General features: G+C 35.1%; 1 protein-coding gene across 8 annotated transcripts in view; it reads left to right on the top strand.

Moving 5' to 3' along the window:
* EYA4 (EYA transcriptional coactivator and phosphatase 4) overlaps positions 1 to 26099 on the top strand; it is a 323104-nt gene that overhangs the window by 151542 nt on the left and 145463 nt on the right. For all 8 annotated transcript variants that reach the window (XR_001296092.2, XM_005684775.2, XM_005684778.2 and 5 more), the window contains exon 3: positions 19729 to 19778. Coding sequence is in view for 7 of the 8 variants with exons in the window: in XM_005684775.2 (XP_005684832.1) it covers positions 19729 to 19778 (50 nt within the window). In the remaining variant the exon portion in view is untranslated. The remainder of the gene's footprint in view (positions 1 to 19728; positions 19779 to 26099) is intronic.

Here is a 26099-nt window from a genome sequence, read left to right on the forward strand (position 1 = left end):
GATGGCGTGCTGCGATTCATGGGGTCACAAAGAGTCGGACACGACTGAGCGACTGAACTGAACTGAAGGATAAGCTTGGTGGAAAAGTAATAAAGCGTAATACTGGACATGTTAAAGTTTGATATGGCTGTGAGATATTCACATAGAGATGTAAATTAGTTAGGAGAAAGTGAGAGTTTAGAATTCAAGAGGATGGATCTTCATAGGTGATATAACTTGGGGAATTTGCAGCCTACAGATAGTATTAAGATGTGGGACTAGATGAGAGGAAACATTGGGTTGGTCAAAAAGTCCATTTGGGTTTTTTGTAAATTGTTATGGAAAAATCCAAATGAACTTTTTGGGCAACCAAATATAAAATTTGAGTGGTTTGGGACAGATCATGCGTTTTGCCAGTAGCCTCACCTCTTCTTGGTTCATTTCTCTCCTTCACATGACCCACTTGGCCTCTCAATATATTTGAGTTTGTTGGCCTTATCAGAGAAAGAAGGAAAAAGGTTAAAAAAATGGTGACCGTAATTACTGCATTGATTACTATGTGGTATTTGTTACACAAGGTCATGGACTTAATTTGCTCAATGTTTGTTTAAAAATAGGCTCTTGGGGTTCAAATTTTATATTTCTTATATTCTAATATAGATACCACATCAACAACCTGGCTAAGAAGACTGCTATAGTTATATAAGGCTGTTTAGGTTTGATTCCATATGACCTTCTTCAAACCAGCAATTTGGGAACTTATTGTACACACAGAAATTTAAAATTGTTTTTCTCTCCCTACCCCATGATTTTTCAGTTGTTAAAATTATTTGATTGAACTTTTGGTGATCTTGTGTCCTCTCATGTTGGCTCTGCTTATTTCTTAATTTTTAATATCAATCTTTAGGATTTTCCCAAAACTGTCTTATAACTAATAAGCCAATAATGAAAAATGGAAGGAAATGCTATAAAAGAGCCTGGAGGTATTTTATAACTCTGGAGATGGAGGGTTCTTGAGAGATTACTAGACAGTGTACAAAAGAGGAGATGAGCAGAGAAGGAACAAAGAAAGAGCAATGGTTACAGATGCACCTACCCCATGCAAAAGTTTATGGAGGGTGAGTAGTCAAGGTGAATATGAACGATGTGGCCCATGACACTGCAGTTACTGACTTATTATCTTAATTTTTTTAAAAAATATATGATTTCTACTAAACCTTAGAGTTGTCATGATTGACTAAACTTAATCTTGTTTTGTATGTTGCTTGAAAGGATACTTTTGCATTTAACAAATACCATGGAGTATGGACACCAGGCAAGTCACTACTGGAATGTACCGACAGCCAGCCATTAGTAATAGCTTTGCTTTTTATCAGAATGTGGATTAGGCCCCCACTGAAAGGACTAAATAGAGGGTTTGCAATTCAAAGTGCCATTTTCAGTATTTATTAAAGTTGATTTATAATATCATGTAAGTTTCAGGTGTACAGCATATAGATTCAGTTATATATATATATATATATATATATGGTATATGCATATTATATATACAGAGAGATTCTTTTTCAGATTCTTTCTCCTTACAGGTTATTACAAAATACTGAGTGTAGTTCCCTGTGCTGTACAGTCGGTTCTTGTTGGTTATCTATATTATTTGTAAATCCCAGGCTCCTAATTTATCCCTAAATGGCAACCCACTCCAGTGTTCTTGCCTAGAGAATTCAGTGACTGGGAAGCCTGGTGGGCTACCATCTATGGGGTCGCCCAGAGTCGGCATGACTGAAGTGACTTAGCAGCTGCAGCCCCCCACCCCTCTTTCCCTTTTGGTAACCATTTTGTTTTCTGTGTCTGTGAGTATTTTATACATTTTATTAGTATGTATTTTAATATATAAGGAAAACCAAGCATTTACTTGGCTTCATAATAAGGCTCTACTGACTTCTAAAAACATCTAGTACCTTTGATTTGGGCTATTTTATTAGCTCATTTGTTCCTAGAGTCTTATGTCATAAAAATTAGCAGCCCTGATTGACAGATATAATGCCTGATTTTAAGCATGGCTAATGAAAGCAATAATGGGTAAATTAAATCTGTTTCATGAATGGAGTATTCAATTTTGTGGTTTGCATTGAAAAACAAGTGCTATATCATCGATACTCTGAGGTAGAGACTTTTATTTTACAGGTGGGGAAACAAATACTCAGAAAGGATAGTTTATCTATTTGTTAGGTCGCATAATTAATTGATTGTGGTACACAAGGGGTAGAAGGACATCTTAACGATCTTTGTCCATAAAATGTTATTTAAAAAACCATTAGTGTAATTTTCGACCTTAATTATAACAATATAAAGTAAAAGTTTACATTTACTTTTATGATTCTGGGAACACTCTGTTGCCCTGATGTAAGCTGAGATAATGATTATATTTCTCAGAAAAATTGTAGTTATCTGTGCTCTTTAAAAGTTGAAACTACAAATGCCATTTATTTTCATGTTTATATTTTTCTTATCTACAGGGTTTTCATCACATGTGGCTCATTGCCCTCTCTCCACTCCCCCCAACCCCGCCCCGTCCCCTGAGATTGGGAGAGAAACTTATCAGCCAGGCAACCTTCTTTAATTTATGAAGAAATTATTTTGCCCTCCTCAGAGTTTTAGATATGGTTTGTTGGGTCTCAGTTAGGATAGAAAGAGACATAGATTTTTGCTTCAGTGAATGTTTCTAGAGGTCTTCAGAGTTTAGGAAATACTGAATAACTTATAATCCCTTTAAAAAGTAGCCAATTCAAAAGCATATTCTGTTGAACTTAAAAACTCTGATGTATATTACAATACTCAAGAAGCTCTAGGTAGAGGCAAAACTATTATATATACTAATAGGATAGATAAACAGTAAGATCCTATTGTGTAGCATGGGAAACTATATTCAATATTTTGTGACAAACCATAATGGGAAAGAATATGAAAAATTACATATATATATATACACATATATGTATAGCCTAGTCACCTTGCTTTATGGAAGAAATTAATACAATACTGTAAATCAACTATACTTCAATAAAATTAAAAAAAAAAAAGAAGCAGCTCTAACTACTTAAGACAGTTTGGCTGCAAAGAAGACATTGCGTTTTAGTGAGTCTGACCATACTAAGATCAAAGAACTGAATCTATCAAAAATAGGATCTCTAAAATAATTAATCAACACATTTTATTAACTCTAATAGAACGAGGCAGTCCTCTGTCAAAGAAGTATTATAGTGGCATCAAAACCCAGGCTAAACATCCACTGCTGGTGGGATGTAGACCCTTAACCAGTTTCTCAGCAGCAGCATCCATGCCCAGTACTCTGGGGAGATAGCGCCGTCTTCAGTTCCTAAGGACGCTGAGGTTTCTGTAGTGCAGCGCAGACCTGAAATAGGTAGTGGCTTTTCACTCACTTCTGCCTTCAGAAATGAAAATGACTTCAAGAAACACTTGTGCTGCAAATTACTCAGAATGATTGGATCCTTGGCTGTTGGTCTTCATTTGGAGACCTTTCCCTTACTGTATCATAGAGCCACACTAGAGACCAAGAAAAATGAAAGGAGAAATAACCATCCCAGAATTATGTAGACAAATTGGAGGCAGTAATCCCCATAATGCCTGTAAATGCTAAATTGAAATATTGTAGGAGGAATTTATGACATGAGCTTAGCCTTTTGTTTTTCTTTTTGAGATCTGTGAGACATATTTTTAAAGGGATAGATGTGGAAAGTTCATAACATTATTTACTTGAAAGAAAACAATTCTTTTTTTGCTATAAACCATTAGAAAGAAAGGGAACCTCCGTGCCAGAGAAGAGACTTATTTGCACTAGCCTTATCTCTTGAATTTAACTCTTCTGTTTCCTTTTCATTTCTTTGCAGTTTAACATATCTCTGTTTTGAAAACACGAAGAGTTTTCTTTTAGAAAATATTTTACGTAAAATGATAACTGCTGTGTGAGCACTTTTGTGTTCACCCCTTCCTCTACCTCAAATAAAACTACGTTAAAGATGAATGAAATTAAAATGCCTATAATTATCTTTCCACTTTGTCAACATGCACATATGTGTGCTTAGAGGAAGAAGACAATTTTGTGCTTGTTGGAGAGATGTAATAGTGAAAGTGAAATCTTAAAAGCCTTCTGCCTCATCAAAAACAAAAACAAAAACCATAAAATGCTAGTTGGGACTTTAAAAGAATACCAATCCTTATTTAATCCTTATTTAAATGTGTACCAATTCTTAACTTGCCATGAAGTATTTCTTCTGCAGAAATGTTTCACTTTAAAAGAAAGTCAAGTAAAATTTGCTTTTAGAAGATTTAATGCAGGGATTTTAACTCTTCAAGTAGATACCCCAATGGGTTATGAATGTGTCCCCATGACAACAGGTTGACAGCCTAGGAGTCAGGATAATTCAGATCCCAGTGAAAGACGGGAGCTGTTGATGGGGGTGACCTCTGATGGCAAGTCATCTTACTATAAACAGAAAGGCGCAGAAAGCCATTGGTCAGAGCCAAGAGTGTTTACTCTCCAGGTCTCCTGGTTAACCTAAATAAATGCACTGCTTCTGGAGCACAGAGGTTCATGACAGAGCAAGGTGTTTTTAAAGCTACCTGGATGTTGGTTTGAGACTATAAACTCTGCAGACTGTTCTGTAATCCTTGAACCGGGTTTCATTCTGCTCTCACTGGAAAATGGAATTTATTGGCTGTTGAACTTCACACACATGCACGCACACACAAAACTTCCAAATAAAACTGGAATTAGCTTCAGGTTTTTGGACTTTGAATGAGGTAAGTTGAATTTAGCTTTTGATTGAAGCGTTATAATTATTGTGTTATGTGGTAAATCCTTGAAGTGTAGGCAGTTCTATCTCAGCAAATAGTATTAGGTAAAATAAGTTTGGATTTTTCTCAGTTTTAGCACAAGGATGATAGAAGAAATATGTACATAAAATTTGAGTGAATAGGTCATTATAGAGAAAATCGCTAGTTGGTCCATGCTGAAGCTATTAAATACTCTTTGTTTTTACTTAATAAAAGTCAATAATTTTGAATTTTAATTCAAAATTAAATTACTACTATACTTTATATTAATGCTAAGAAGAAATGCAGGTGATAAAATAATTGCTAATTAACAGATTAGTGCTCCTTAGAAAACTGTAGTAGACTTTGAGGGATGTTTCCCTTTTAATAAGATGCATGATGTAGGATTTAAAAAAATTAATACCAGCTATTTAAATGAAAGGCTTTTTTTTCTGGATAATTTTTGTTTTGAAATCTTGTGCTCAATTGGATATTTTCATTAGATTTCTGATATAGTCATCTCAATAAGCATGTTATATTTTCTATGAAAACAAATATTTTCCTCCATTTATGGAACTTTTTCCCCCAAAATTATGATCTTAAGTTTAATTTTAGCTTCATAACAATACCTTAAGTTTCCAGTTGGTCTTTACCTTCATTTGAATATGCACTTGAACACTTGCTTTGATTTAAAACCTTGAGGTGGAAGCCTTTGAAATGCTTTGGGTTAAATTACTTATATGCATATATATATATATGTGTGTGTGTGTGTGTGTGTATAAATCTTTGAATCTCATGAAGAAAGATTGTGAATTGGTGTTTTTGCTGCATCACAGAACGAAACTGTGGGTGAATTGTCCAAGTAATTGTAGTATCTTAAAGATTTCTTTCATTCAAGATTTCTTTCATGACTGAGGAAGGGTTTGCTTTCTATTGGTACTGTTTTATTTTCTTGTGAGAAAAGCATAATTCAGGAGGAGAAAATGTCTTCTAATTCTAAGTGTCTGTGAAAACTGATTTACTGCCAGAGTTAGCTTGTTTAGGGAACCTGTTTGAAGAAAGGGAGGATGAATTATCACAGTCAATAAGTTTGCCAGGTTGGCTTCCAGGGTCTACTGAGCATCAGTCAGCACTATCCAGTTTCCTGCTCCTTTCCTGACTTGCGGTTACTGTTTTCTGGAATCCTGTGTAATTGAATAATGATGTTGCACTACCTTATTTCACTTTTTTGCCTGTTTGTTCTTGCACCTAACTTTTCCTAAACTACTGAAATATTATCAAACTGACAACAAAAGCAAATACGAATAATCATATGATGTGTTGTGTTATAACTTCTTAGGGAGACGGGGAGGAGAGGGAAGAAGAGAGAAAGAGAGATAGAAAGAGAGGCCAATTTTTTAAATCCCTTTGATTTCTCTCTTTCCTCCTCGAAGTTCTTTATAAATTATTGTTGTGAGAATTTTTGAAATTGTATGATCTGACTTTTTGAACTCAGCCACCCGCAGAAGGAAGGTGGTTGTGTGTGTCAAGGGCTGTCTCACATTTTGCTTTGGGGAAATACTATAAACCAATTTTGAAGGTAACACAGCTGTTGGAGAAATACAAAAGCCAGATGACTTCATAAGTGTGTATTGAGGAAACCAGGATAAATTGTCTTTAGAACCTGCTCTCAGAAAGCCATTTTAATTGAGGTCAAAGAGGAAAAAATTGTAAGTATATCTCAATTATTTATTCTGTTTACCTAGAATGAGACCGTCACGACAGATAAACCTAATCTGTAATTCCTTTACTCTTTAACCCTGGAGTTTAACCACTCTGGGGATCTATTTTTACATTGAGACTATAGAGGGTACTTCATTCTTTATGATAACCAAGTATTTAGGACCACAGAAATTTTGAAATTACCTGATTAAATTTCACTTCCATGTAAAGAATCAACTTGTACATTTGAAAATATTTATAATAAATTGCTTAGTTTTTACCTGGAGTTACATAGTTAATGGGACTATTTTTTCTGACTACGTATTTGTATATGTGAAATATGTTTCACATGGAACTGTTTTGTCTTTTGCCCTTAGCTTGCAGGTAATTCAGAATGTTACTTTAATTCGATAGAAAATCTATTAAAATGGAAATCACATAACTTGTGTTTTTTTTTAGAGTGTAAATTATGCCACAATCTGTGTTTTATTAACTCTGCTAATGAAGAATTTCATTTTTGGATTAAAACCTGAGGAAATATGATTTATAACAATGATTATGCAAAATAGATTAATATAAAAGTACTTTAGATTTTGAAATGCTGCTTTTGAATTCCAAAATCTAAATATCATTTAAAAACCAAAGTAAAATACAGTGTCCTACAGATACATTTTTGCTTATTGTGTATAGTTTAATTTTAAAAATAAAGAAGTTGATGCCAACACCACAGGATTTTCTCTTTAAAAATTGTTATTTTAATGGAAGATAAACAATTTAAAATTTACAAAACTTGAAAATGTAGCTGTCTGTTTATACTTTTTAATCAATATGTTGTTCCAGAAATATTAATATCATGTAAATTCATCTTCAGATTAATCTACAGGTATATGTTGTTCAATTTAAAATTGCCTTTAACATTTTATTGTTTACATTCTACCTATCAATTTGTTTTTAAAAGACTTTCTCTGTTTCCCTTACCAGTTATTGTGATACCTTTGAGCACATTAGGTTTTAAAATATTTGTTGAAAATATTTTTTTAAAATGTATATATATGTATTCAAGCAAGAGATTTTAACAGAAATTTTTACTGAAATTCAACAATTATATATTAATAAACCAGACTATCTCTATGTTGATTATTGTTCAAATTGAAAAGGTTAGTTACCAATTGTACTTAGTAGACAAATGATACTAGGTGCACTAGAGTATGTTACACAGTGATTGATATTTATGTTTTAAAACAAATGATCGTTAACCTATGCCTGTGGCCAAATTCTTTTGAAGTTTCATGACTAAGATGAGCTGAATTTGTTAAGTGGTAGAGGACTGTGTTTTCTAGGGGCCAGTTGTGCTTGGCAGGTCATGATAAATGGGGAAGTTTTTCTTAACCTTGTGGCCAAAACATTCCAATATCTAAAAAAGGAAAAGAAAACAAAGATATAAAAATCGTTGTTGAAAACATTCGCAAGATTTCTCTGTTTAGGGGAATAAGATCAGTTTGTAAGATTATTTTTAAAGGGTTGTTGGTGTGAATTCATAACTCTTCACTCAAATGGAGGGAAATCTAAAGATTTTCATATTTAAAACGGGTGGATTTATTCTTTACTGGTTCAGTGATAACGTGTATAGTAGTCAGCAATTCGAATTTAACTGCAGTGGATTTTACCAAATTAACATTATGCTCATTGAGTATTTAGTTCTTAGTTTAGAATTGCATATTCTATTTTCCTTTTTATTGTTTTAATCTATCTGTTTTGAGACACCAAGGACTGCAAAGATACATGTTCAAAAGTATAAAAAGACCAATGTGTATAGGTAAATATCTCTTAGGAGTTTATAGCACATATTTTTGAGGAAATCATTTTAACCCTTGTCTGTTTATATTTATGCTAAGTATTATAGCAATCTAGTCTCATTTCCAGACTTAGGAGGGGACCAACTTTCATATGAGCTGTAACATGATATGTTAAGGCATCTTATGGTTCCTTTTGTGGCATTTTAAGTACTGTGTTACTTTTGATATGGTCCCTGGTGGATAATAATGAAAAAACATACTGTTAGAAAGAGGTTGAAATTTTCCTGAATATTTTATACAGTATATGTGGAGTTTATGGCAGGTGACAAGTGACCATGGCATAACTAAGGAGAAAATGTACTCCAGAATTTTAAAAGCTCATGTAGTTTGACGTTTGATTTAATACATATACACTGTACATGAATAATTATGCTTTGTTTCCCTGAGTCATTGTTACTAAGTTGCTTTTTAAATATATCCAACCTTGCAATGAACTCTCAAATAATTTGAACCCTATTGTGACAGTTGTAGTTGATGAAGAGTTATAGCCTATAGGATTTTTTAACTTTAAAACATAATTCCTCCCCAGTGTGTAATTTTATATAACCTCCCTCCCCCAAACCTGAGTCCTGGAAGGTTCCTGCATAAAGGCCAGAAATCAAGTAAGATTGCCATGACACTCCAATACTAGAGGGGTAAAATAATTTCACTTCAGGGTTTAGGGGGTGGATTTGTTTTTATTAACCCTCTAACACTACTATTATAGGTGTATGTGTTAATTTTGTTTACTGTTGCAGCTAATGACAGAATATTCATTTGTATCTTTATATTTTGTCTACGAATATCCATTAAAGAATTTTTCTAGACTGAAGTAGATGCAGACTTGCGGTTATGCAGCAGAGTTCTCTCACTTTTACTATAAATAAGTGGGAGCTTGGGCTTTTGGAAACCCATACTTGGTGTTACAGGGAGAAGCTCAGGTAAGCAATGATATAGATACTGAGGAGGAATATACTAAGAAAAGGGAGGAGTAAAGAAACTTCCCTAACCCCATGAAAAGAATTTCAGAAATGTGTGAATTATAGAGCCATAAGATTTTTGTTTCTAAGGAAGAATGACACTTTATAAAAATGGTTTTTATTAGATTATTTAGTGATTAGATTTTTACAAAGTCTGTCTACAAAACTTTAATTTTTTGAACACCATTTGGCGACATGGTATTTACATTTTTTTGGAAAAACCTCTCAAATTTGTGTGGGCATATTGAAACAGATCTATCTTTTTTAAAATTCTGTGTGACAAACTTTGTGTTCCAAAGATTTTTTTTTAGAAGTCAAGTACTCCATTGTAACATACCTTTAAAATGTAAAATAGATCTCTCTGAGAAATGTGGAGACGTTTTCATTGAAGATAGTTTAGAAGGTATAAATTTTATCTGTGTGTGGCTAGTAAAGTAGCAATTCTGTGCTCATCTTCTCAATATAAATTGTACCACATGGATGCCCAAGTAATCATAGGTTATCACATTAAAGGGTATATCCTGTGCTAAATTCTAAAGTAGTTTTAACTTGTAAATATTATATTTAAAAAATGAACATATATTTTCTTTCATTACTCTAAGTAAATAAACATTAGAATAATTTTTGACAAAAGCCTCTAGTGCAAAAAATATGTATTTACTTGAATATGCCAACTATTATTACTTTGACTCGATTTTAAAGTTAATTTGTATACCTACTTTTATATTTTTTTACCTATGTTATTGTGTGCATTCTGGAGTAAAATAGAAAAAAACATAGTTTAATTCATATTTATTTAGTGCTATTAATTAGAGAACAGGATGATCTGGGTGGAAGCACATTAAATTCTAAGTTTGGTTCAACTAATTGAAAAAAAATTAAATGTGTTAAAAAGAATCAGCTAATGAAGATGTATTAAATGAGAGGGTAATTTACGTTTCTAGAGTAAAGCTGCAATAATTAAAAGAAAAACCTTTAAATTCTGATATGTAATTTAAAATTCAAATATGGCCAAATTCTATTAGAAAATATGAAAAAAATGGCACATAAAAATTTATATCTCAGTATGTCTCTCTCTCTCCTTTATTTTACTAAATCAAAACTTATGGTAACTAAAGTTAGGTTCCCATTTTGCTTTATCAGCAATAATTTATAATAATTTATCTAACCTAATCATAAAATACATTTTATAAAGTGTGTATTCTAGGCATTGATACACTACAGTATTTGTATACATATTATTTATGAGTCAGATTCACATTTTGTATTATTCACATTTGAAATAGAATCAAAGCTGACAATTATTATTGACAGTAATTCTGCATCACTTTCTGTATTTACAAATAGTATTTCATGTGATAACCTACAATCAATTTGCACTGAAGGAACAAATTTTATTTTTATATCTATTTTTATCCATTCTTTTCCTTAAACAGTAATGCATTCAGATCTATATTAGATTTCTACACGGTTCAGTGAGGAAATAAAGACCGTCTTACATACCACCTATAGGAATTTGTATGTTACTCTTTATAACAGAAAACTTTTATTTCTAAAGTTTTTATTTTGCATTTAGAGTTTCGAATTGATCTTTTATTATCACTGTATAGTATGTTCTAAGGCCTTATTGTTAAAGTTCATTTCAAAATAAAATAAAGTTACAAAAGAGCTCTTTCAAAATGTCTTTTTCCATTATTCCATCCTTTACATTTTTTTTATCATTACTGTTTCAGGATTTATAAACAGCAAGATTAAGTACAAAATAATTGGGATAATTGGTTCCAGCTTTTTTAGAAGATGGTAGATAGGATAAAAGAAACGTTTTTCTTTGCAATTTTTTTTTATGAGCTAATTCTGTTTTCCTCAAAAGATTATAAGCCTCTCAAAGTATTTAGAGGCTAGAAAATGTGAAAAACTTCAAGGCGATCTTTATAATTGAACACAATTTTCATAGTGCAAAACGTCCTAGAAATTATATTTTCTATATGTATTTTCCAGATATTAAAAGTATTCATTATTCTCAATACCAGATCTCGCATTCTTTATAATTGTTTAAAAAGTACAGTTTATATTGTTCATGTCAGCCTAAAGATTTGAAGAATGGTTTCATGAAAAAGAAGCGTCATTTTTTTAATAACTGTCTAGCTAATGTAATGTTGTTGACCAGTCTTTTCTGCCTCCTTGTTCTGCTTTATTTCCTCTTGGCAATCACTGCTGTTGACATTATATTCTTTGCTTATCTGCTTACTTTTTAATTGTATATCTTCTCAACTAGAATGCATGATCCATGCAGGCAGATTTTGTTGGTCTAAGTCAGTGCCATTCAACAAAAGTATAATCTGAGCCACTTGTGATTTTAGCTTTGTTAGAAAAATAAAAGGAAATGTTTATAACAGAATATACCTAAATTTCATTTCACTTATATAATATTATTGTTATATATCAATATTATATAAAATATTGAAATATTTTCCCTTTTTTTTACATACTGTGTCTTTTAAGTCCCCTGTGCCTTTTATACTTACAGCAGATATCAATTTAGACTAACCATATTTCAAGTTCTAAATAGCCACACGTGGCTAGGGGCAACTTTGGTGGACTGTTCAAGTTTAGTTCATCTCTGTGCCTAGAATGGTACCTCGTATACCCCAAGAAACTCGGTAAAGCCTTTTGAATGAATGAATCCTGATGCTTCAGATGTACAACAGCAACAACAACAACAAAACAGAGATTGTTTTTTACATTACACTATTTTTGCACTTGTTAGGGTATTAACGGTGGTGGTGGGCATGAAAGATATTTGGATAATTTGCTCAAAATTACATCTTACTTTGCTTATGGACTTTACATGTTACTATTGTTTGGTTAAAAACTGGTTACTTCCATCATCCAATTTAAAAGATTCACTTAATAGTTGATATATCACAAGAAGTAGCTAGTAGGGTCTCCTTCAAAAATTTTCCACAAAATGTTAGTTTCAACTCTTCATTTTAAAACAAACCTAATAAAAGCATGGAGAAGGCAATGGCACCCCACTCCAGTACTCTTGCCTGGAAAATCCCATGGACAGAGAACCCTGGTAGGCTGCAGTCCATGAGGTCGCTGAGGGTCGGACACGACTGAGCGACTTCACTTTCACTTTTCACTTTCATGCATTGGAGAAGGAAATGGCAACCCACTCCAGTGTTCTTCCCTGGAGAATCCCAGGGACGGGGGAGCCTGGTGGGCTGCCATCTATGGGGTCGCACAGAGTGGGACACGACTGAAGTGACTTAGCATAATAAAAGCAACTGGCAAATGGAATGTAAGAGAGAAAGGCTTGCTATATAGCATTCGGTTCTAATTCTCTCCCTGTTAGCTGTGAGACATTGCTAGGTTTTTAACCTCTTTGAGCCTTAGTTTTCTCATTTTTAATAGAATTTCAGGCATCATGCCTATCTTCATAGACTAAATGACACACGTGGGCTTGATCCCTAAGTTGGAAAGAGCCTTGGAGAAGGAAATGGCAACTCACTCTAGTATTCTTGCCTGCGAAATCCCATGGGCAGACTAAACAACAGCAACAATAGTCTAATACCAGTTGAAAGAATACTTGCTTAATAGATGGCAGTAATTATCATTAGTATAATATAATAAAAATTGAACTTTTAAATATCAAAATGTTTTGATCTTCATTTTAAACAATATAGTTTATGTGTTTATGAATTTTAGGTTTTTAACATTTAGTGGTTAAAATGCCCCCAGAGATCTGGATTTGAAATTTACTACATAAATTGCTTGCAGATTAATCTTTCTATTTCTCAGTATTATCATCTGTGACTTGGGGTAAAAATTAGTAACTGCCTAAGCATTGCATAGCATATAATAAACACTCAAATATTTCAGCTGTTGTTCATTCATTCAAAAATTTCAGCATTTGATATTTATATCTTCATTACATACTAATAGTTATATTCTTGAAATAGTTAAACTTTAAAGTATTTTTCATCTTACTTTGATTTTTGCATGTACTTTTATAACATTAAGTAGGGTTAAAATCCACATTTTTGCCATCAATTAAGTGCATTTAACATGTTTGGAGAAGGAAATGGCAAGCCACTCCAGTGTTCTTGCCTGGAGAATCCCAGAGACAGGGGAGCCTGGTGGGTTGCCGTCTATGGGGTCGCACAGAGTCGGACACGACTGACTGCAGCAGCAGCAGCAACATTTTTTGTCTTTTTTCTCTTGGCATATTCTTTTGTTCACTTCCTACTGTGTCTTATGAAATCTGAGATTTGGATTTAAATTATGGGCATGAAATTCTGTCTCGTTTCTTGATCTGCTTGTTTTCAACTTTATTCAAAATAAATTTGAAACTAAATTAGTCCTTAAAGACAAAATTGTATGTATTTTGTAAGAGTAGTCTATCTTTAATAGTGTGTATATCTCAGCAGTCACCATTTAATGAAGTATTGATCTCTCAAATAGGACAGTGTGTTTAAATTTAGGTAAAACTGTCTATTTGGCTTCTAATTCCAGGATGAAGGTACTGAGATAAGTTTTTTTAAATTTATTTTTATTAATTTATTTTTTATTGTAGTATAGTTGATATAGTGTGTTGTGTCAATTTCTGCTGTACAGCAAAATGACTCAGTTTTTTGTATTCTTTTCCATTATGGTTTATCACAGGGTATTGAATATAGTTCCCTGTGCTATACAGGAGGACCTTGTTGTTTATCCATTCTAAATGTAATAGTTTGCATCTACCAATCCCAAACTCCCAGTCCATCCTGCTCCCTAGCTTCCTACCCCTTGGCAAGAAGTCTGTTCTCCATGTTTATGAATTTGTTTTTCTTTATAGATAGGTCATATTTTAGTTCCACATATAAGTAATATCATATGGTATTGTCTCTCTCTCTTTTTATACCCCAAGTGGGACACTTGTCTTTCTCTTCTGAGTTACTTCACTTAGTATGATAATCTCTAGTTATATCCATGTTGCTGCAAATGACTTTTTTGGTTGTTGTTTAGTTGCTAAGTCACATCTGACGCTCTTTGCAACCTCATGGACTGCAGCACACTAAGCTGCTTTCCCCTCTACTGTCTCCCAGAGTTTGCTCAAACAACTGTTTCCCAGACTTTGCTATGACCCGTCCATGTTGAGTGGCCCTAATTGGCATGGCTCATAGCTTCACTGAGTTATGCAAGCCCCTTCCTTATGACAAGACTGTGATCCATGAAAGGGCAAATGGCATTATTTCATTCTTTTTTACGGCGGAGTAGTATTCTGTTGTATATATGTACATGTCTTCCTTATCCATTCATCTGTTGATGGACATTTAGGTTGTTTTCAGGTTTGGGCTATTGTGAACAGTGCTGCTGTGAACATAAAGGTGCATGCAGCTTTTGAATTAAATTTTTTTCTGGGCATATTTCTGAGAGTGGGATTCCTGGATCATACGGCAGTTCTATTTTTAATTTTCTTCATGATTGGAGCTCCTATGGGTCATGATGAATGGCTCTGCATAATAGGAATTTGCAAAATAAGTTTCTTAAGAATTTATCTAACTTTTCTTCATCAATTCAGAAAAAAGATAGGGTTGTGAAGTATTTTAATGAAGTTGTAAGTTAACATTTTTGATCTTTGTTATTACCAAAGTTTTTTCAAGGACAGATTAAAAGATCACATCATGTTGCTGTTCAGTCGCTGAGTTGAGTCTGACTCTTTTTGACTCCATAGACTGCAGCATGTCAGGCTTCCCTGTCCTTTACTGTCTCCCAGAGTTTGCTCAGATTTGTGTCCATTGAGTCAGCAATGGTGTTTATTCAGATCATATTCTCTTTTATACTTTGTTTTAGTCAGTAACAATAGGCTGTCATTTTTGTCTTCGAAATATCTGTTAAAAACATTTTCTCAACTCTCCCCATAACTCCTGTCTTAATTTAGGTCTTCATCATCTCTCACTGATAGACTGATTCACTTTAGTACAGAGTTCAGTTCGGTAGCTCAGTCGTGGCCAACTCTTTGCAACCCCTTGAATCACAGCACGCCAGGCCTCCTTGTCCATCACCAACTCCCAGAATTCACCCAAACTCACGTCCATCAAGTCAGTAATGCCATCCAGCCATCTCATCGCCTGTCGTCCCCTTCTCTTCCTGCCCCCAATCCCTCCCAGCATCAGAGTCTTTTCCAATGAGTCAACTCTTCGCATGAGGTGGCCAAAGTACTGGAGTTTCAGCTTTAGCATCAGTCCTTCCAAAGAACACCCCGGGCTGATCTCCTTAGAATGGACTGGTTGGATCTCCTTGCAGTCCAAGGGACTCTCAAGAGTCTTCTCCAACACCACAGTTCAAAAGCATCAATTCTTCGGCGCTCAGCTTTCTTCACAGTCCAACTCTCACATCCATACATGACCACTGGAAAAACCATAGCCTTGACTAGATGGACCTTAGTCGGCAAAGTAATGTCTCTGCTTTTGAATATACTATCTAGGTTGGTCATAACTTTTCTTCCAAGGAGTAAGTGTCTTTTAATTTCATGGCTGCAGTCACCATCTGCAGTGATTTTGGAGCCCAAAGAAATAAAGTCTGACACTGTTTCCACTGTTTACCCATCTATTTCCCATGAAGTGATGGGACCAGATGCCATGATCTTCGTTTTCTGAGTGTTGAGCTTTAGGCCAACTTTTTCACTCTCCACTTTCACTTTCACCAAGAGGCTTTTTAGTTCCTCTTCACTTTCTACCATAAGGGTGGTGTTATCTGCATATCTGGATGCAATCAAAAATGATAGAATGATCTCTGTTCATTTCCAAGGCAAACCATTCAATATCACGGTAATCCAAGCCTATGATTCACTTAGTGAGCTAGTATCTGGGGATTGTCTTAATCCATTTGGGCTGCTATAACGAGAAACTTCATGTAGTTTATAAAAAACATATATTTGTTTCTCTTAGTTATGGAGGCTGGGAAGTCCAAGATGGTGGCTCCAGCATGGTTTTATGTGATGACAGCCCACCTCCTGATTCAAAGCCAGTGACTTCTCATTGTTTCCTCACATGGTAGAAGGGATAGGAAGCTCTGTGGAGTCTCTTTCTTAAGAGCATTAATAGCATTTGGAAAGCCTTCATTTTCAGGATCTAAGCACCTCCCAAACGGCTCACTTCTGATTTGCAGGGATTAGGATTTTGCAGATGAATTCTGAAGGGGCACAAACATTCAGACCAAAGCAAGGAGCATCTGTTCAAAGCTAGGGATTAGTGATATACACCATCAATACTGTGTCTGCTTTTGTGGAATGTGTACTTTTTCTCTTGTTGCATTAAGCTCATGTCTGTCTTTCAGTCCTCATCCTGGCCCCTTCTACACTGTCTTATGCACCATCTCTACCCAGTCTGTTTTTTCAAAATCCTTCAATGGTCTTCATTGTCCAAATATTAAATTCCAAATTCTTCATCATTTATAAGGCCTTCAAAATATTATTTCTTTGACAAACCCCGTGATGTTGAAGTACCTGCCTTTTTCCAGATTTAATCTTTGAAACCTATGTCCGTTAACACATTATTGAGTGGAGACATAGGGGCTTCCCTTGTGGCTCAGCTGGTAAAGAATCCGCCTATAATGTGGGAGACCTGGGTTCCATCCCTGGGTTGGGAAGATCCCTTGGAGAAGGGAAAGGCTACCCACTCCAGTATTCTGGCCTGGAGAATTCCATGGACTATATAGTCCATGGGGTCACAAAGAGTTGTACATGACAGCAAATTTCACTTTTACTTTCTTTAATATTGTGGCCCATAGGCATTAGTTTCTGAAAAACAGTCAATAACATGTTAAAAAATCACATCCTTTGTTGCCATCCTCTCCCTTTGGCTGGGGTAGATTGTCCTCTGAACATGGATAACACTGTATAAACTCTCCTGTAGTAGTCATGGTATCCTAAATATTATTCTTCCCTCATTTGACCATGAACAGATGAATAAAGCCTATAGAAAGAATTACTTTAAAGAGTGCAAAACTCTAACAATATCTAAAAGAATATGTCTACTTCAGTCTTTCATCACATACTTATTAATCATTGTGTTTCCTTGGTGGATCAGTGGTAAAGAACCCACTTGCAATATAGGAGATGAGAGATGGGACTTTGACCCCTGGGTCAGGAAGATCCCCTGAAGAAGGGCATGGCTGCGCACTTTAGTATTCTTGCCTGTAAAATCCCATGGAAAGAGGAGCCTGTAGGGTTGCAGTCCATAGAATCACAAAAGAGTCAGATATGACTTAGTGACTAAGCAACAACGACAACAACTAGGACTGTGCATACTAGATAGTAAGTAATCAGTAAATGGGTTCTCTGGCATTACCATTAATACATTGAGAATAAATTAAAATAATATTAATTTTCTGGTTAATTATTTAAATAAAGATGTTTTGTAAAGCCATTGGTTTAAATATTTCTTTAAAAGCTTTGTTTTTTTTAAACCACAGGAAGGTTATCTCACTCTAACTCTTGCTTGAGAATGTCTGTCTAGTTTGCTTGTGTGATCTGGAGCTTCTTTAATTAGTCCCAAACTCAAGTTATCATAGTCTTTCAAAAACTAACATTCATTTCAATGTGATTTCTACATATTCATTGGGCAGTTCGTATAATTTTGGGTGATGAATCATAGGAAAGAAGGGTTTTAATATCATATCCTTCCCTTTTGGTTCTTATTTTTCTTGAAATTGTTCATGGACATAAGACTTTCATGGGTTTCATAGTGGATTTTACATTAACATTTTTAAGAAAGGTGTTCCTTTTTCTTTCTTTTTTTTTAAAACTAATTGCTCAAAGATATTTCTTTGCCCTTCCATCTCATGGTGTTGAGCTCTGTATTGAGAGCATAGATGTTACATAATAGGGTAAGAATGATAATCTCTTTGCTGATCAGTTTTATTTTCATACTGTGTGGATATATACTCCAGATGCAAAAGAGAGTAAAGTTAATCAAGCAAACAATTGATTCCCCTGATTATAAAATATCTAGACTCAGAATTGAAAGCAAAGACACCGATTTTTGAAAGTGTAGGTTTTTTTTTTTTTTTCAAAACGCATTCTTCTGAGATGAGGAAGGAAATAAGACTTCACTTCACTAAGAGCCAAGACTTCACTAAGAAAAAAATTGCAACTTTGGAGAACTAACAAGATGTTACACTCCGGATACAACTGTGATGTAAAACATGAAGTTCAAGAACTTATCTGTATGGAAATCACACATTAGACTGGCTGTGATGTCATTATTCATAATATTTAACAAAAGGACACTGATGGAAGTTAGCTTTAAAGAACAATAGTGGAAACATCTCTAGGAATACTTGAAAGTATTTGTGAACTGGAAAGAAAATGCTGATCTTTAAAATTCAAAACCTACTCTTAAGAAATACCACTTCTATCACAACTCACACTCATGTTGTATGTTCACGGCATATATCCAGTAGACTATTTTTTCACTTCCATGCTGCATATTAGAAGTTAAAGTGCCTTGGGAGTCTATAGGCTGCATAAATAGACCATGGGAATGTAAACACCCAGACTGTATGACCACGTACTTGGTAATTAATGTATCTTGTTTATATTCCATATTAACTAAGAAATTTTTGAAATGGCCTTTACTTTGCATATAATGTACCCATTAAAACCATGATTGTCAGACATAGTATCTGTGCTTGAAGTTAAATAGTGAAAGGCAATGGATGTGTGCTTTACCTTATTTTAGAGGGTATACCACAGACTTTTGACCAGAATTGGATAGCATATACTAAAAGCAAAAGGTTGTTTTTTTTTTTTTCCTCATCCTTTACCTTGTGTGGGTTAAAAGCCACAAAGTTGAAATATAGTCTGCAAAGTATACTTCAAATATATATGAGAAGTCTGTGAGCAATGCCGAAACTTAATTGATATGCTGAGAAATATATAAAACATACAGCCACTGGATTGAGAAAATGAAAATTAATATGTGAATGGTTTAGCTAACACTATGCTTTGCCCCCAGAACCTGGTGTTTATTATTGTGCACTTTAGTAGGAGACAGAAGCAGTATCAATTGGAAAAACATTTCTTAGTGAATTGAGAACTGTATGGCTTTCCAATTCCTAAGTGGGAAACCTGGTTCTTTGGTTTCTTTGTTCCTACTTAAGCAAGTCCCAAGCTATTTTAGCTGAACATTTTACGTACTAATGGAGTCTAGGGAAGTGACTTTGGCAGCTGTTCATGGGATAATAATGAAATACACTATTTAATACTGCATGCTGCTGCTGTAAAATGTGGGGAGTATTTTATAGAGATCCTGGTGAGTAGAGCTGTATCCACTTTAAGTTTAGCAAGTGTGTGAAACTGAATGAGGAAGTTCTTTTTTCATATGAGACTAACTAGTACTCTTTTCTTACAGGTAAAGAAAACGTGCACAGAATCAGATGTTCCCGAACCCCAGAATTCCAGGTACAGTAAAACAGAGGCTAAGACTCCACTGAGAAAAATTGCATCTTTGGAGAACTCATACGATGTTATACTCCACATACAACTGTGATGTAAAACATGGGGTTAAAGAACCTGTCTGTATGGAAATCACACATTAGACTGGCTGGGATGTCATTACTCATGGTATTTAATAAAAGGACACTGATGGAAGTTAGCTTTAAAGAACAATAGTGGAAACATCTCTAGGAATACTTGAAAATATATTCCCATAGTATTTATTAAGTTCATCCTCAATTTTCTTTCTATTCTCTTCTTAGAATGTATTGACATCTGAAATTTTTTCCAGAAACTGAATATCTTTTAAATCTGTGTTTACTGAAAATCTACCTTTTTTTTTTTTTCAATCAAATGTTGCTAGATTTGAGAATGTCATCAAATTGGAACAACCAAAATTAACTTGGCATTCTTTTTGTGCTTAGTCACTTCATTCATGTCCAACTCCTTGCGACCCCGTCTACTGTAGCCCAGATTCTTCTGTCCATTGGAATTCTCCAAGCAAGAATACTGGAGTGAGTTGCCATGCCCTTCTCCAGGAGATCTTCCCAACCCAGGGATCGAACCCAGGTCTCCCACAGTGCAGACGAATTCTTTACCACCTGAGCCACCAGGGAAGCCCAAGAATACTGGAATGGGTAGTCTATCCTTTCTCTAGGGGATCTTCCTGACCCAGGAATTGAACTGGGGTCTCCTGTATTGGAGGCAGATTCTTTACCAGCTGAGCTATCAGGGAAGCCCTGATATTCTTTTTATGTTTATATAAAGCCTGAAGAAATGATGAATTAAAGTGATCAGACCATTACATACAGGACTTTGGCACCATTTAATTGTGTGTGGACCAGGTGCACAACAGACATTTTTAGGCCTATACATTTTCACTGTTTTTGTTTTAAAATCCAGGCCTCAATTTTAAAGGTCAGTAAAAGTGTTTTAAATACTATTACAATAGTAATCAGGTGGCGCTAGTGGTAAAGAATTCATCTGCCAGTGTTGGAGACACAAGAGATTCAGGTTTGATTCCTGGGTCAGGAAGATCCCCTGAAAGAGTGTGTGGCAACCCACTCCAGTAGTCTTGCTTGGAAAATTCCATGGACAGAGGAGCTTGGCAGGCTATAGTCCATGGGGTCACAAAGAGTTGAGTATGACTGAACATGTATACACACACACACCCTTCATATAGTAATATTGGGTTGGCCAAAAGGTCTGTTCAGGTCTTTCATACTATCACAGAAAAATCTGAGCGAAATATTTGGCCAACCTAATATTAATGGCATAACTCAACTTATTGCAGTAACAAATTTGTGTTTAATGATGAAATGGATCTAGTTTATTTTGTCCTACTCACTCCAGCCTATGATGTATATAATGATTTTCTTGGTACAGTAAAACAATACAGATCTAGGTATAATGTTAATGACCACCGTATTTTCCTTTTAGGAAGCAAGTATATACTATATACAGTCCATTTAAAATTTGAGTAAATCTTGTTCTTATGTAATATGATATTCCTGTAGTTAATTGCTGTATATATTAGGGATAGATAGTGAAATGATTGTATGTGTTTTTTTCTCTTGAATCATCAAAAGTATTACTATATGATATGGTATAGGATTTTTGACATTTGATCTTTGTCTTTCATGATTAGGTATCAATACAGAACCAAATAGTTTTAGTTTATTGGAACATTAGGAAATGGGTGAACTATTAAATTTTTTCTTACAAAGTAGAGTAATTCCAGAGAAGGCAATGGCACCCACTCGGGTACTCTTGCCTGGAAAATCCCATGGATGGAGGAGCCTGGTGGGCTGCAGTCCATGGGGTTGCTAAGAGTCAGACCCGACTGAGCGACTTCGCTTTCACTTTCATGCATTGGAGAAGGAAATGGCAACCCACTTCAGTGTTCTTGCCTGGAGAATCCCAGGGACGGGGGAGCCTGGTGGGTTGCTGTCTATGGGGTTGCACAGAGTCGGACACAACTGAAACGACTTAGCAGCAGCAGCAGCAGAGTAATTCCAGGACATATGGGGAGAGGAAACTCAAGCTCTATTGCTTGTGGATGTTTCCTTCCTGACCATTTTGCTGACGTCTATGAAAAATCCACCTATGACTTGTTATTTAGCTAATTAGATAGTCTTTGCCAGCTGCTGGTCTTGATGGGTAGTAGGGAAAACAGAACAACATAATTATTATTTTTATTAATACTGTATATCAATGTTTTTTATTTTTGAGGCCACTCAAGAGTTTTGAACAAATAGTGCTGTACTTTAATACATTTTAAAGAAGCAGAAAGTCACTAAACTGATTCAGTGTTTACAGTTTATATCAGTAAGTTCAAGAAGAGAGAGTTCAGATTTCAATGTATTTAAACCTTAACTAGATCATTCTCTTATCTAGGAAATCCCAGCCCATATAGCCTTAAAAATATAATTTTACATTTATGGTAAATAAGTTATGTTTAATAGATTATTTTAAATACATTGTATTATATATTTTATACAATATATATTAATTGAAAAATATCTTGACTTCTTATAAACTGCTATTTAGTTGCCATGGATTAGCTGCTTATAAAAGTTTTCTAATCTGCAATATATGGATCCTTTCCATGTATGCATGTTCAGTTGTGCCTGACTCTTTGTGACCCCCATGGGCTGTAGCCCACCAGACTCCTCTGTGCATAGGGTTTTTCCAGGCAAGAATATTGGAGTGGGTTGCCATTTCCTCCTCTAGAGGGTCTTCCTGACCCAGGGATCAAACCTGTGTCTCCTGCATTGGCAGGTGGATTCTTCACCACCACACCACCTAGATGCAAATCAATTTCTAAAGGCAATAAAGCTTAGTGATATAAAAAATAAACAAATAAAACAAATCTTATTTATAAAAACCCGAGATGGAAAGGCCTTCAGTAAAACCTGGAATTGTTTATTGGTTCAGTGTTGCCCAAACATTTTAATAACATCTGGTCCTTTCTCCTAACTTCTGGTCCAAAAGACAACCTCCACAGCTTCACAATGTCAAGGAACAAAAAGAGATGGCTATTCTTGGATTCTCTGTTTACTCACAGATGTTAGAGCTGGGAGTGCCATAATGGCATTATTTAGTGCAGTGACGGAACACCAAATAGAGAATAAGAAGAGCTAAAGAACATGATGCACAGAAAGGATACAATCACTTGTGAACAGTCAACAAGTCAAGGGAGGCCAAAAATAGTATTCAGCATATGCATGTACTGAGGTTCAGTTTTTATGAACAACTGAAAAAAAAAAAACTACATGAAAATGCTTTTATTATAGACACTGGACAACATTACTTTAGTGTATACATGTGTGGGTGCATTCTTTTTGCTTATTAAGAACCACAAACATTCATGTTCTCTTTCCCCTCAACTCTTTCCCTTCCCTGTGCGTGTGAGAGAGAGAGAAAGAGAGAGAGATTTAAGGCCTGGGGCTAAGTAATTCTATTCTAAACAAATCTAAAATAAAGAACTGAGCTCAAAATGAAATATTGTATCAGCACAAAATGCATGGGAGCTGGAGACCCACTGCCTTATAAAATGCTCCCTGTCTTGGAACCTAAAGCTAATATCATTCATTTATTTAGCTAGCTTTATAGTGTGTTGGTTTTGGATTTGAAAAGATTAGAATAAATGCAGATGGAAAGTGTTTTTACAGTAGGGAAGTAATTAAATTGGGCGTGGAGACTTTGTCAGGGAAATTCTTGGAGTGACATATGTGTATCAGCAAATTCTTTGTCTTGCTTGGCCTTAATTCCTCTTTTTGGAAAGACTCTTGAGCTGCCAGTGTGCCTAGTAGATTAGTAAAAAGAGAGTTTACAAACCCATGCAGTATCAGGAAGGTAACATGTCTTCTTAGAAAGAACATTATGTATATATACTGGAAGTCAGATGTGTTTGTTCAGTTTCATAATACTGTGTTGAACTTGATGGTACATGGAAAGCAATAGAATGTGCTTCGTAGAAAAACTGACATTCCTTAAATGTACTTTTTTTTTTTCACTTTCCTCTGTGTCATAACAATGTTGAGAAAGTAGTGTTGTTGGCCTTTGTTCCTAAAACTCATGTTAACCTTAAAATGGGTATATGAGAAAACTAAAAGTTTTATTTCTCATGCTTTATCTTACCCTAAAATTAAGTCTTACTAGACCATTTAAAACAAAATCTGATGTGTCATTTTTATGTTGATTTTTTTTCTATGTTCATGGTGACTTTTTTTTTGCAGATTTGTGTCTTATATGAGCCATCCCTAAACATACATGGTTTTGTTTAATTTTAATGTAATAGATATCACCTAGGTGAGTGAACTTAGAAGGTTCTATGAGCTTCACCTGTTTTTTTTTTTTTGCCCTTCTACCTTTCATTTGTCATGTGAGGTGAAGTAATTTATTTCATTCTTGGCAAATATCTTAGAGTGCCTGTATGTTAAAATAGTTCCCATAATACCCAAATGATACCTCTGTTGAACTTCTGTTTCTCTTCACTTTTTCCTTTTTGGGCTCTAACTAGTAGAGCATTTTCACCAAGAAGAGATCAAGAGCTCAGAAAGGAAATAAAACTCAAATCAGGCAGTTTTGTTATGTACTTGTTTCGTTAATGAAGGAATGCATGGAAATAAAAGTTTTGGTGACATTGAGCTCTGAAGTGACTTCTAGGAGTTATACCAGTTCTTTTCCTATTTTTGCTCTCATTGTGGCTACAGTATTGCCAGTAGATTATAGTAAAGAGATCTAAAGGAGAATATTAAAGTATATACATAGGAGGTGCTTATGGTATGGATAGCTAAGATGATCGTTTTTGCACATGGTGAATGACAAAAGACTCTATGTGTAATGGGGAGGGTTCCCTAGTCGATACCAACTACGACTATCAAGAGAAAGGCAGAACAACTCTCCAGCTTTCAACAAAGCTTTGGAATTAGTCTCAGTCTAATATCATAATATTTAAGTGAACCTCAGGAAGTTTAGTTATTCGATGTCTATGTTTTAAAAGCTTAAAAACGGCAACTAATTCATCTTATGTAAATAGTTATGATTTGACAATGTTGTATTTAAAGGTATTAAGTTATACATGATTATTTTCTAGTAAAATAATTATTGCAATAATTCCAGAAGTCTGAAATGTTTATCTGTATATAATTGCCTGTCAAAAAAATTAAATGTCATATTTTTTCATAGCAGTGAAAGCTGAGGGCTCCTTGCTGAAAACGCACATTGTATTTCACCTGTCAAACTAGAGGGGCATCTAGTCTAATATTCTGTCTCCAAGAAACAGCAAAAATTATTAATACCATGTTGCATTTCCTCAAATTTTCATAATGTAGTTCCAGTAAACTTAGATTCTTGCAGTAACACAACTAGCTGTATAGTTCATGGAATTATTTAACCACTTCTTGGACTTAGTTACATCATTGTCTATCTTCAGATCTTGAGATTCTATTCTTGATCATTTTTTGCTTTGCTTCCATTTCATTTTTTTTTTTTTCCACATGCAGTCTCTGTTGACAGCTCTTGATGCAGCCCACAATGTCTAGAATGCTCTGGCCACTTCCTATCGCTCTGGTCTCAGTGTTCATCAGGCTTGCTCTGTCAGAAGGTCTACATCTACAGAAGCCAAGCTTCTCCTTCCAGAGGCTGGATCATTTCTTCCCTTCTTTGACTAGAACCCCCTGCCCCCAGCTTTGCTCACCTACTGAATTTCAACTCATCCTTCTGGTGTTTCTCTCTGTGCACTGCTTCTTTCTTAGCGAAGCCTTTGCTGGCCAGCCAGCTACCTCTGGTCCTGCTGTCATAGGGCCTCATGGCCTCATCTGCTTCTCCTTCGGAGTAGCCTCATTTGATTAATACCTGCTTCATGCACTACACTATAAACTCCACAAAATGAGGGATCATCTCTGCTTTCTTTCGCTCCCCATTGTAACATTAGGGTACAGTGCAGGGCCTGACGTATAGCAGATCTTCAACACATACCTGTTAAGTGAATGTGCTCAGTGCTTAGTCTTGTCTGACTCTGCAGCCTCATGGACTGTAACCCACCAGGCTCCTCTGTCCATGGGATTTCCCAGGCAAGAATATTGGAGTGGGTTGCTATTCCCCACTCCAGGGGATCTTCCCAACCCAGGGATTGAACCCTCATCTCCTGTGTCTCCTGTACTGGCAGGTGAATTTCTCTACCACTAGCAGCCCCTGGATAACTTCGAAATATACACAATCAGCATGCAGTCTCTCCTAGGAGAGATACAAACTCCTAATGTAATTTTATTAGGGATTTCT

The sequence above is a fragment of the Capra hircus genome, chromosome 9 (genome assembly GCF_001704415.2).
Source record: "Capra hircus breed San Clemente chromosome 9, ASM170441v1, whole genome shotgun sequence".
Taxonomy (NCBI): Eukaryota; Metazoa; Chordata; class Mammalia; order Artiodactyla; family Bovidae; genus Capra; species Capra hircus.